Raw genomic sequence first — 14,157 nt, 5'->3', positions numbered from 1 at the left:
ACATAACTCTTTCTTCTTGAAAGATTTATTCAGCTAGAGTCCTGTTACAACCTTAAGAACAACATCACAAGTATATTGGTACTGCTAATAATGGCACACTCAAGTAATGCAGGTGGTTTATAAAAAAAATGTGTCCATTATAAACAATTGATTGTCATTCTGTCCTTGAAATCTTAGATGACGGAAACCAAAACATCTCCTCAGTTCATAACATGAAGGCAAGGTGTGACAAGTGGGTGTGACATCACCTCAATTGAAGGGAGTCTTTCAGCTGAAGTGGTAGATTCACTGGTAGCAGTTGTAGATAATCCCTCTTCTAGGTGAAGACAAGGCCCAGAAACTGACTACCACCTGCTAGTTTGGTATTCAGCACATCAAAACTATGAATAAAAGAACATTTGTAATGTACCTGGAAATTGGTTCCTTTGTGACCTGTGTGATTGGGTGGATCTTGGTTTGTTCCACCTTGCCGATGGAATACTGGACATTTTCAGAGGTTGCATCTACAGTCCTTACTACTAATTACTTCCACTCCAACCTGTGGAAAGACTGTACCACTGATTCAACCGGGATGATTGACTGCAAGGTTTTTCCAACATTGCTTGCTTTGCAACGTAAGTCTGCTTATTCAGCTGTTATGTATTTAGCAATTTATTAAAACATACTAAGGTAATTATATAGCAACAAATAAACCAGAAATCTACAGTGCTAACACACACACACATCATATGAAGAAAGTAAAATGCATTCATGCTTTTAAAAGGAGACATACACCTAATGCTAATGAGGAAGCTAGAACTACGGTGCTATTTATAATTGCATAGATTCTGAACACATTCTAAATATACTTTAATGTGTACAATAGGGTTTGCCTCTCACCTCAGGGCTTGTTTTGTGTACAGGGGCATTGTCATTCTGGGGGGCAATCATTAATCTAGTTTGGGGATGGGGCTGTGATGGTCAGGTGTTTGATGTCCAGTGTGATATTTTGTTTGTTGTGTGTCCTGAACTGAGGTTTTGTGTAGGGGGAGAGCAACTTAACTATACAAATGAACATAACCAGAAAGCATGTGACAACATAGTATAAATACAGGACTGCAAACCATACAGTAACTGCCCTTATTTAGCCATGAATGTGGTGTAAATGGTGAGCTCATGGCATTCTAAATGACACACACTGAGTACGTACTTCTATTCAAGCGGTTTGTAGTCATGTGCACAGTGGTATAGACCACGCAATGAAATTCTTACTTTGCCTGTCTCCTGTTACACAAAATAAAAATAATAGAAAGAAAATATGAAAAATTTAAAAATATAACAATTTAAATGCAAACACCTGAGTCTAGTCAGTAAGGTGCTCTGTTCATTGTGCAAAAATTACAAACAGTGTAGGCATCCATGGGGGGATTGGTTAAGGAGATTGGTTTTGAATGGGTTGTTCAGGAGTCTGATGGCTTCTGGGTAGAAGCTGTAAGTCTTTTTGTCCTTGATTTCACACTCCTGTTGTTTCTCCGTGGTGGCAGAAGAAGAGAAGAGGCTGTGTTGTGGATATGTATTGTCCTTGATTATGATGTGGGCCCTCCTAATGGCCCTGGTGTGGTAGATGTCCTGAGTAGTGATGAGTAGGCTGCTCCAGAGATGAGCCTTTATCACCTGCTGGAGGGCCTTCCTGTCCTGGACAGTGCAGCTTACGTGCCACACTGTGATTGAACTGGTGATCATACTTTCAACTGGACATTTGCTGAGGATCTCGGTTGATATTCCAAAGTTCCTCAGCCTTCTTAATAAGTACAGTCGCTGCTCTGATTTCCTCAGGAGCTGCTGAGTGTTTTGAGACCAAATGAGGTCTTTGCTGATGTAGGTTCCAAGGAATTTAAAGGTTTTCACCTTTTCCACTTCTGTCTCACCATTGTATATTGGGGTGTGCTACTCATTCCTCCTCCTCCTAAGATCAATAATCATCTCCTTGGTCTTGTCTGTATTTAAGAGGAGATGAATAGCATTCTCACATGTGTCCTTACCCTCCAAGTGTGTGAGGGCTGTGAGAATGGCAGCATTGACACCATGATCAGTAGAATGGTTCTGTCAATAAGCAAACTGTAGTGGGTCCAAGGTGGCTGGGATGGTCCTTTGTATGTGGGCCATGACTACCCATTATAATTAATGTGAGTTCGACAGGATGATAGTAATTAAGGTAGGCCACATTGTTTTTCAATGGTGGTGGACTTGAAGCATGTCGATACAGAGGACTTTGCGAGGGACAGATTGAAAGATGTCTGAATGTCAGCCAGCTCCAACGAGCAAACCATGAGTGCCCACACAGGGATGTTATCAGAGCCATGCACACCTCCACTGATAACACGGTGAGTGTTGTATCTAATGTGCCTTCTTTGCTGTTGGTGGGTATTGAGGGCCTCAAAGCAGATATAGTTCTCATTCGGCTCATATGGGAGTGTGGTATTGGCGGTTATGACTCCCTGACTCCTCTGCCGGAACTTGTGATGTGCTGCAGGCCTTGCCACATGTGTCAGGAATTTGTAGTGGTGTAATAAACAGCTTTAGTCTATAATATCTCTTGGCCTACCTGATTGATTTGTGTAGGTTGCATTCCTTAATATCACCTGACACAAATGTAGTGTAGTAGTAATAGTGTAGTGTAGTGTAGGTCCTACAATGTTTTGTGGGAATAATGTTCTCAGTGCATGTGATGATGTATCAGTTTACAGCTACAGCATACTCCTCCAAGTCCACGGTAGAATCCCCTCTCAGAGCAGGAGTTTTAAACACACCACATTCTGTTCTTTTAAAGCAGTCCTGAAGCACAAGCTCTGATTCTGGAGTCCACATTTTAACAGTTTTACTCATTTAGTAGTACAACTACCAGTACTCACTTGGTAGTTTTACTCACATTGAGGAGATGTCTGTGAAAGGCTCAAGATTCAAGAGTAACACTGAAATGTGGTCTGAATGTCCGAAGTGCCTTGTTGTGAAGCTCACATGTTGTTGGTACAGCTAGTAGCAACAAAGCACTAAACTAGCTTGGTAGGAAAAATGGTCCCGCACATCCCTACACCATCTTTTGTTAACATACATTCAGATGCCACCTCCTCTGGTTTTCCCTGATGCCAATTTGTGGTCTTCGTGGTGAATGGTGTGTGTCAAGCATGAGAGCTGAGTCTGTCTGGGGGCCAGGTTTCCGTGAAAACAAGGGTGCAACATTCCCTTATCTCAAGCTGACTAGTTCTGGTCCTCAGCTCGTCATGTAGCTCTAGCCTTTAGCTTATCATGTAGCCTGCCACTCTTGCAGCATCTCTGCCTAGGATGCATTGTTCTTTGTCCATGCTGCTCATGAGAGGTCAGAGCTGCGGTGTCTTGCTGGCTGGTGCTGGTTGGGTCCAGGCATAGTAGAAAGTTACAATCCAATAGGCAATATTTAAGTTCATGTTGAACTTTACCAATTTCCACTTTCAGTGGAAGCCCTTTAACAAATTCTTCCCTGCCAAGCTGGCATGGTGAAAATGAAAGAGAGATTTTTAGGAAAAAGGAGTCTGTGCTTCAGCATGCATCCTCAGCAATAGTTTAGAAATGAACTTTGTGGCTAGTAGTAAAGGAGTGGTAAATCCACAAGGTAGTTAATTAGGTAGTTAATTGGCTTAGAAGTGACACTGGAGCATATTTACCAGATTATTATTAGTGTGTTGTTTATAGCTCCTTTTTGGAAAAGAGTGAAAAGATGGATGTTGTTTTTTGAAGAGAACCTAATTTAGTCAATACAGAGTATGAAACATCCCTGACATTCAAACAATACCACATTTGGATCAGAAATTGGTACTAAGCAACTGGCTCCAATTTTCTCATTCTTTAGCATAACAAAAAAAAATCCATGAGCTTCATTACATGAGCTTGCAGTGTCATCAGTTTTCAAATTTCATGTGTACTCTACTGTCATTAAATTGTGTACTTCTATTTTCTATTTTTACTGTCAAACAGCTTATATCCATTTGAGTCGAGCTTTAATTATCATCGCTATACTACTGGGATTATTTGGAGCCATTCTAGCCCTGATTGGGATGAAGTGCACCAAACTCGGGGGGTCAGAAATCACAAATGCAAAAGTTACCTTTGCTGCAGGGATTAATTATCTCACATCAGGTAAATTTCACCATAGTTTCAGTTAAAGCGGGAATGAAACTAGGATTTTTTCTGTGTTCACATTGGATTAATTCTGTGTCCTCTTTAGGTTTTTGTTCCATTTTAGCTTACAGCTGCTATGGACACAGGGTTGTTTCAGAGTTTCTTGATCCCAACTATCAGGCACAAAAGTAAGTAACTTTCTTTAAAAAATGTATATTTCCAGCATTTTAGTAGAATTACAGCTGGACCAAAAAGCTAGAAATAAATGCTTGAAAATAGTGTGATTAACAGAACAAGACTGTTTCAAGCCTGAAATGAGTAACAATGTTTATAAATTAGATTAATGATCTAATTCTTGGTTTAATCTTATAACGAGAAATACTAAATAATGAAAATGATCACTGATGAACATTAGGCATGAATATTATGAATATTAGGCATTTCATATATACACCAAAACATTTAATTTCACATTCATAAACTCCAATGCTCTGCTACTGCATACACATGTACAGATTCACAGTGGCATTTTATATTAACTTTTAATTAGAACGATTTTCTGATGTTAAAATGCAAAATTAATACACAAAAAACAGGTTTCAGTGTATCTCCACTGGGCTGAACAGAGGGCTGGATATCAAAAGCAGAGGCAATGATCTGCTTGAGCTTAACTTATTATTGTCAATAGAGTTCTAGGCCATTCATTGTCTGAATTATAATCTATTTTCTATCTGTAAAGGTTTGAGCTTGGAACAGCACTCTATATTGGGTGGGGCGGGTCTGTTCTTCTCATAGCTGGCGGACTGATTTTCTGCATATTTGGCGGAAAGGAGGGCTGTCACTCAAGGTATAACTCATTTTCCTATACAAAAATTGTAACCTGAGAGTATCAATTTTCGTGGCCAAAATTCAATAATTTAAAAGTAAATTAATACCGTATAAGGTCTTGTAGACATTTACCATAACTCACATTTACTTTCTGTGATCATCTTTCCTAGACAAATGCAGTAATCAAGCATTGTGTGGCAGTAGTTAGGTTATACCAACTTGTGCAATGGTGGTGGTGGTGAGGGGGGGTACTGCAGGTTTTGATTTTTAATAATAATAATAATAATAATAATAATAATAATAATAATAATAATAATAATAATAATAATAATAATAATAATAATAATAATTCCCCCCACCACCACCCCTAGAAACTATAGCTTTGGATCTAAAGTTAAAAAAACATCTAATGGAAGTTTACATTCAGGTAGTTGCCAGTGGTAAGGAGTCTAAAGGGTTAGGGTTCAGAAATTTAAACTTTATGGATTGTATAGCTGGATGGATAGCTCTGAAGATGAAGAAAAGTGATGGTCAGCAGACTATTCGACATCACTGGTCAGATAGGGAGAGTCAAAAATAAAAACGTTACTCAGAAGGAGCAATACAACATATTATCCTACCCCTGACCCCCTCGGTTCAAACCAAATCGGCACCCATGACAAAATAACACCACATCTAAAAGCATCTGTTCACTTGTTTTTCTGTCGCATAACACTAATGTACAATTATTTACTTGGATTTATAGTTCATATTTATAATTATTTATATGAAGAGTTTATTTGCAAAAACTGATGAACACCATATTTACAAAAAATTAACTGACTGTTGTTAGTTATTCTCCACATATAGCATGATCCATTATTGTATTGTCCACTTTCAAGGCATCACGAGTTCACATTTTACTGCAAAAGCCGACGAGTGCCCTTGTCGTTTGTGAGCAAAAACCGATAAGTCCATTTTAGCGAATCAGAGCGCAGTATTCAGATCAGCTGACCAGGCTGCTTGTCACTTCGAAAAGATGTGCTTGCTGAGAGGAATTTCATCAAACCGGACTAAGTGATCGAGTATGGATAATTTTGACAGACTTGATAAACCTGTGAGATCTTCTTCATTGCGTGAAAGGAAAAAGCTGAAACCTTTTCACGGAACATTGCTAAGGCAGCACGTTACAGTGGTGAAAGAACAGCTCCCTGTATTGTGTGTAATCACAACAACAATGTTTGTCAGGCATCTACATCGTCAGCTGAGGAGATTTCACAGATTATTATTATTTTTACTACTCTTTTCCTAGACTACTTGTTTTAAGTTAAACAATGTTAAATATTACACTTAAATGTAAATACAAAGCAATTAAAAGATGAAATGTGGAGTTATCTGCTTTTGCCAAAAAATGACTGTTCGAGTTATCTGTTTTTGCTCAAAGACAGACTTTTAATAAATAAAAAAACATACTTTCAATGAACTCAAATTTTATGTATTTATTTATTTATTTGAGTTATTATTACTTAATCAAAACAAAACAACTCCAGTTTGATTGATCTTATAAAATACAATAAAAAAAACATGATTTCTGAAAATTAATAAAAAACTGAGTTATCTGTATTTGCAAATAAACTCTTCATATAATGATATTATATTAACATTAATCAATTTTCTTTCCTAATGGCTTATTTTTTTTAAAAATATTTTTATTATATTTTAGTTAACTAAAACAGGTTAATATCAAACCTAACAATTTACTAAAAAATTGCATTTGTATATAATATCCTGCTTATAATTGAATATGTTTTTATATATTTGATACACAGCCTATTTAGATAAACATGTTGTTATTGTGTAATTCTTAAATTCATCCAAACATTTTTGTTATTTCAGATCATTGACTAAGGAGAGTCTGGCATATTCACCTGAAGTAACAGGGCCGAGCAAACCAGCAAAGGATTCATCTTCACGTCGTCCTCAGATTGAAAGCAAGAGGTCTGGGCACACAAGAAGTAAAGGCTATAAGAAGGAGTATGTTTAGCTTTTTGCCGTGTTAACTTTCCTTTTCTGGTTGGATATGGGGACAAAACGTTATATACTGCATGCACCTACAGTTAAGAGTTTATTATAAAATTACGGTGGCTGAGCAAATGCAAAACAAAATAACAAATCCAAAAACACAAGGAGAATCCAGACAAAGCGAAAAAGGTAGGTATAGTTTGCAAATGGAATTCTTACCCGTGATTGTACAGGACATCTGTCAATCAGGATATACAAGGAAATTCTGTATCTAACTTTATTTCTTGTATATGTGTGGGGTTGTGCCTTCACTTTAAACCATTTTTTTTGACAGTGCAACTTTAAATCTTTTAAAGAAAATAACAAACATATATATTTCTACTTATAAGAAAATGGAATTCATTCAGTGCTACTTTGAGGAAGGACGTTCATATGGCATAATTTTAGATATACTGATAGCGTATTATGGCATAAAGATTAGTTTGCGATCTCTTAAAAACACACCAGGTATGTTTGGAAGAACAAACTATTCCAGATTAAAGGATGTAAGGAGCACTATAAGCGCAGAGCTGTGTTCATACACACACCAATCCACTTTCTACTGCTGCAGCCTGCTGGACTTCCTGTATATCCTGAGTGACTGATGTTTCTTTCAATCAGTGGTAAGAATTCCAACTATACCTTTTCAGGTTTGTCTAAATTGTTGTTGTGTTTTTGGATTTATTATTTTGTTTCTGTTTTTTTTATTGCGTTTTTTGATTGGTTGTTTTGCACTTCTTGGCCACCGTATCAAATTGATAAGAAAAAATTATTTTAGCAAGTAGTCATGAAACTGATTTTCTCAAAGTGAAAACATGCAGCACCGCACCAAATGATGCATTACTGGTCAAAAGCATGAACTTCTACAATTATCAGATCATATCTCTAAATTTTGCAATCCAACTGCTCTCAAAGCAAATAACATGCATTTGCTAACAGGTACAATTTAGTTTATACACTACTCACAAAAAGTTCAGGATATTCAGCTTTCGGTTGAAATTTCAGGATGCACCTAAAATGCACTATAACCTTTACAGGTGAACTTAATTTGACCTTTTCTACACTTTTGAATGCACATGTCCAACTGTTCAGTGTTTCAGTACTTTTTGCATAACTTGCTGTTCTCTAACAAGGTGCTTGATGGCAAAATTCACAACTGGTGTTTGATCCATGAATCGACCAATAAATTTTCTGGTTCAATTAGAATTGGTATTTAAACAGTTCTCTTCATCGTGCTGTTCACATTTTGACATCATGAGACCAAGACAACACCTAACTATTGATCAACAGTACCTCGCCATTGCAAGGCTTCAAACAGGATGTTCTCAGAGGGAAGTGGCCACTGAGCTTAGAGTGTCACAGAGTGTCATCAGCAGGTTGTGACAGAGATACAGAGAGACTGGAAGAGTCACAGAAAGGCATAGAAGTGGACATCCTTTGGCCACATCCCACATTGATGACCGCTTCATTGTGAACAGTGCCCTGCGGAACCGGATGATGAATGCCACTCAACTCCAGGCACATTTAAGGGAGGTGAGAGGCACCCAAGTGTCACGTCAGACCATTCAAAACCGTTTACATCAGCGTGGTCTGCATGCTAGACGACCTGCAAGGTTACCTGACCACACCACCAGGCACAGGCATCATCGTCTTGCATGGGCAGACAATAAGTCGACTCGTGAACAGCATGAGACGTCGTTGTCAAGCTGTAATTGATGGTCAAGGGCACATGACAAATTATTGAGACACTGACATTTTTTGTTGTGGTATACCCACCACTGTTGTTGGCTTTTGTTTCAGTAAATTGTTTGAGATGAGGAAATCACCATGCTTCTACTTAAATGCCCTACTTTCATGATATAATATCACTGTAGTGTGAACTTTTTACATTTTCCATAAATTTCACCCAAAAGCCAAATATCCTTAACTTTTTGTGAGTAGTGTATGTTGTTAGGCCAGAAGTGTAATTTAATTGGAAATAACCTATGCAATTTATTTGTAACCAGCTTCTCCATAGGTGCACACGTTCTACACTAACATTTTACAATAAAGCTTTATTTTTGTGAATAATAGTGATGCTGTGTGGGCTAATGTCATGAATCAAGCAGTGGAGGAAAAGAAGAAAGTTTTTGATTTCTACTCAGCTGTTTTACAAAGACGTCTTAAATGTTCAAACTGTTTGATCTGCTGGTACAATTAAGATAATGATGACATTGATATAACATTATACAGTATATGCTGTTCAATATCAAAATTTGCGTTCAATGAACCTACATTGAACTGCTTGTCCAAATTCTACTAAATGGAAGGTTGCTTTATAAAAAATAGACTTCATAGACTAATTCATTTGTGTCTATGTTTATAACAAGTGTTTGACACTTTTGGATTTCTGTGTGTAGAGCAGGGGTCTCCAACACATCACTTCTGGGTAGCTCGCCTAAAGTTTCATAGAATATATACAAAATTGATCAAATCAACTCATTAAACCTGTTTAAATTCCATCCCAATCAAACTCACAGACACCCCGCCCCTTTCTGGTGTTGTACCGAAATCTGACTCCCCAGACAAACGCATGCACATCACGCAGTGACTGCAGATCATGAGAAAATTAAGTCGTGATCATGAGGAAACAAAAATGTAAAAAATATAATAATGCATGGTCTCTTAGAACTTCCTAAAACAGACTCAAATTAAATTTTAATAACAATTGCAGTTACATAAATAACATTAAAACAATAAAAAATGTTTTATCTTAATTATACAATTATACTTTATACTGTATATTACAATTATACTTTTAATTATGAAACCCATTTTTAATTAAACAACTTTCAATGTGTATATGTACACAAAAAAATAACAAGAACAAATTTTTTCCCATATTTTCCCCACTACACAACACATAACTTGGTACAAACTAAAATCATTAGACAAAGTTGCTGGTGTCTGCCTAGGTAATGCAGTGTGTTTGTTCCTCTTTCCTTCTGATAGTAATGTGTATGCTATGCTCTAGATCAGAGGAATTAAGGTTATAAGATAACAAGATACTTGTTTTTCTTATGTCAAGTTTCACACATAGGCCTCAGTTCAGTATTCATCTTTGAATCACATTGTCAACTAATATGAAATGGATATTTGTCAGTGGATCATATCAGGTCATCTCAATCCACAAAGTCATTTTTTTAAGCATTCACCACATCTACAGACAAGGCTGCCATGGACACACACACACACACAAGCTAGAACTAGAACTAGGGTCATGTTTACAGTTGCAGAGATTCTGAGCACAGCCAACACAAACAAGAAGCCAAGTGATATCACAAGCACCTGAGTGAAGGACAAGACTAGTACAACAGAATACAGAAATTCCATCACATCAGATATTTCCAAGACATTTTGGAGAGTCAGTACTGAAGGAGAACTGAAAATCTGAGGTAAGGTAATTGAGCCAGCCACCTCCATCCGAATATCTGTAAAAGCTACTGGCAAACAGTAGCAAAGTACTTCATAAAAAAAATCATAAAATGGATTGTAAAATGTTTATGCTCTGCTTAGGCAAAAACACGTGGTTTTAATGAGAGGTCTAAACATTAACAATAGCCGATACCTAATTTTATGCAAAACCTATGTCAACAGTCAAGTCAGGAGGCTTTTATTATCATTTTGACCATATTTAGCTGACGCAGTACACAGTGAAATGAAACAACATTCCCCCAGGACCCCAGTGCTACATAAAGACAGAGCTATAACACAGAAGACAACACAGAACTAAGGGCTAAAGAGTAAAAAAAAAAAAAAACTATCAACATGAAGTGCGTGTGTGCAGCCTTGTGCAAACAGTGCATGTCAAAAAACAGTCCAGGACAAGAGACAGTACAAACCAGTACTAGCTAAGTGAAAGATAGCACCGACCAGTATACAGTCTGTTGCTGTGCAAAACAGTTGACGCAACATAAAAAATGTTTTAAAATGTACTGTACAAAAATTGCAAACTGAATAAAAATGCATACAGATGTATAGCTGAGTATGAGTGTGTGTGTCTATCCAGTCCCTGAGTGTTGATGAATATGATAGCTTGAGGGAAGAAACTGTTACACAGTCTGGTTGTGATGAACTGAACACTTTGGTACAATTTTCCAAATGGCAGGAGAATGAAGAGTGTATATGAGGGGTGTGTGAGGTCATCCACAACCCTGTTGGCTTTGTGGATGCAGCTTGGGGTGCAAATGTCCATGACTGAGTCAAGAAAGACTCCAATTATCTTCTCAGCTGTCCTCACTATCCGCTGCAGGGAGTTGTGGTCAGAGACGGTGCAATTTCCCAAAAACAGGCAGAGATACAGCTACTTAGGATGCTCTTGATGGTCCCTCTGTTGAATGTTAGGATGCGGAGGTGGGGTGCAAGATGGCTTTCCTCAGCCAGAGAAAGTAGAGATGCTGCTGGCTTTCTTGTTAATGGACCTGGTGTAGGTGAGGTTCTTCACAAGATGATATCCATGGAGGATTGATTGATTGATTGATTTATTGTTTTGCTAAAGGTCATTATCTGCTACTAGTCGTGATCTGATGAAACCAGTTTGATCATTGTGCAAAAATATTGGCATAAAAGTGTCTAAACAGGAAGCTAACACTTTGGCATACAGGTAATTGTTAATGTTTAGAAGAGACAACTGTCTATGATTCCCACACGGAGTTAAATCCTTGTCAGGCTTTGGTAGCAGAGTGATGATGGCCATATTAGCACTATCATTGTAAGAATCCCCATGAACAGAGCGAAGAATCATATTTAACAACAGCTGCCCAAGCTCATCCCAGAAAGTGAAGTATAGCTCATTTTCCTCCTCTTCAGAAAGGGATGCAAGGGTTAAATCCTGAAAAAAAGTTGTTACATAAGGCTTCAGTAAAAACCAGCTTCAATTTATATAGATTCTGATAAAAAAATATATTCAAATTCTCCATTAATGCCTTTGGGTTCACAGGACATTTGAATTGGCATAATATTTAAATATTTTTCACTGTTCTTCAACCTGAGAGATTGAGATGGCTTGGCCTAGCAGCACTGAAGTAAAATGTTCTTCTTACTTTGTGCATCAAAAACTCAGTTCTGCAAAATAACAAGGAGTTAAGTTCTGTGCATCACCTTTATTTCTTGTTGAACACTCTCAGTGTGTGAGATCTGCTGAAGATTTTCTAGCCTATTTAATTTTGTCTCCAGCGTACAAATTGCATTTAATCTATTTTTGTTACATGAGATGCATAAGAAATGGAAGAATCTCTTAAGCAACCCTTTATAGCATCCCATCGAAAGTGAGGATCATTGACTGTGTACACCTCATAAACCAACTTAATTTCTCTTTGAGCATTGCACAAAAATCTTTATCTTGTAACAGTGTGACATTAAAATGCCAACAAGATGCCTTAATTGGTGCAGACGAAATTGAAATTTTAGCTGACACAACACCATGATCAGATAAAGGACATGGCCTTATTACAACACTATGTATTTCTGAATATGAAGAGTTAGAGACAAAAATCTAATAAAGTCTAGAGTATCAAATATGAATTTACATATGTCAGTGGATGATAAAGACAGAGTTGGGGGGTTCTGTGAACAAGAACGATCGACAGAAACATCTACTACAACATTCATATCAGCACCAACAATAAGAAAACAATCCTGACTATGCAATAAAGTTAACAAAGAGAGCGGGGAAAAAGGTCGGATGGAGCTTAGAAATAAATGTAAAATTATGCTGAAAAAAAATTATTTTAATAATTCAATAATTATGCTGCTTATCCGATCTAAGGTGTCAGTGGGCATCAAGGAAAGATATACCCTGGATGAAGTGCCAACCCATCACAGGGCACACACACACTCATTCACTCACACACTACAGGCAATTTAGAGACTCCAATCAGCCTAGAAGCATGTCTTTGGACTGTGGGAGGAAACCCACCAAGCACAGGGAGAACATGCAAACTCCATGCACACAGTGAGCACGAGCGAGCCTCGAAGCCAGGCCACTGGAGGTGTTAGGCAAACATGCTAACCACTAAGCCACCACGCCACCATTTAATTTGTAATGTCACACTGAATTTAATGTGATACTTCATATTTGCATGGAATTTTGTGTAATCATTTGTACAATTATATAAGTTATATACAATAACAAATAATATTAACTACAGTAATGCATTGCCTGCACAACCTCTTGAAAGCAAATAAACTTTACTATGGTAATGGGAGTAAATCTGGCAAGTTACCAATAAACAGTTTAACATTAGTTTTGTGGTTAGTGACCTGTTTTCTGTTACTTATTTCAGTGGCATACTGCTCAACTGAGCTCAACAATGTGGTGTGGAGTCAGATATAGTCAATTTTTAGATCATAGGATGCATTTTTCCACAATAGCTAGCTAGCCATGGCTAAGTCTCTATGTGAAATGGAACTATAAATCCAGATGATGGTAAGGTAAGCCTCTCCTTCCTGTTATTTCTTATAGCTACTGGTGAAGAAAAGTGCCATATAGTACTTAAAAAATAAAATGTGTAAAATAACACTGAAATGCTAAATGGAACAGATGAAAGTTGAAATTTTTTGTGCTATTAAGCACTGAATGATCTCACACCAAACTGGAAAATCCAAACTTTTCAGTTAACAATCGCAATGTGTCAGTCATCACTTAATTTATCACAGCAATCAGCAAATCATTGTGATATGAGGTTTTTTTATTACTTATATATTGGTTACTATTATTTTAGCAGCTGCAGTTGAAGGAATCCTGAATATTAGCAGTGCTGCAAACCCCTCAGCATATCTACTTCCTGCTTCTCTAGAATGGTGTCCACTAGAAGAGGCTGGGTTCCCTGTTGAGTCAGTTTCCTTTTAAGGTTTCTTCTTCATGTCATTAGATTTTCCTTGGCATTGCAGCCTCTAGCTAAATTGTTATTAAACAAATAATAACATTACTTCATTTTTTCCTCCTAACAAATTCATCTCAAAAATTCCCAGGCAGTTCCTCTGTCTTTGTGCAAGCAGAACTGATTTGATTAGCTGTGACACTTCACATTTTGTGAAGTCAGACATTAATTATTTTTAATTATTTATTATTATTATTTTATTATCTTTAATTTAGACTTTTTTAGAAAATAATTC

The 14,157-nt window shown here is 37.2% G+C and overlaps 1 protein-coding gene across 1 annotated transcript; it reads left to right on the top strand.

The window, feature by feature from the left end:
* The first annotated feature begins 245 nt into the window (after positions 1-245).
* On the top strand, positions 246-10,878 carry cldn10c (claudin 10c). The gene is made up of 5 exons (XM_058391172.1): positions 246-614; positions 3,991-4,152; positions 4,241-4,322; positions 4,874-4,981; positions 6,838-10,878. Exons 1-5 carry the CDS (start codon positions 383-385, stop codon positions 6,983-6,985), a joined length of 732 nt encoding a protein of 243 aa, XP_058247155.1. The 5' UTR covers positions 246-382; the 3' UTR covers positions 6,986-10,878.
* Positions 10,879-14,157: the final 3,279 nt, after the last annotated feature.

This window comes from Hemibagrus wyckioides, linkage group LG06 (genome assembly GCF_019097595.1).
Source record: "Hemibagrus wyckioides isolate EC202008001 linkage group LG06, SWU_Hwy_1.0, whole genome shotgun sequence".
Classification (NCBI taxonomy): Eukaryota; Metazoa; Chordata; class Actinopteri; order Siluriformes; family Bagridae; genus Hemibagrus; species Hemibagrus wyckioides.
The sequence above is the reverse complement of the archived record's forward strand: the minus strand, read 5'-3'. Positions and strand labels throughout refer to the sequence as shown.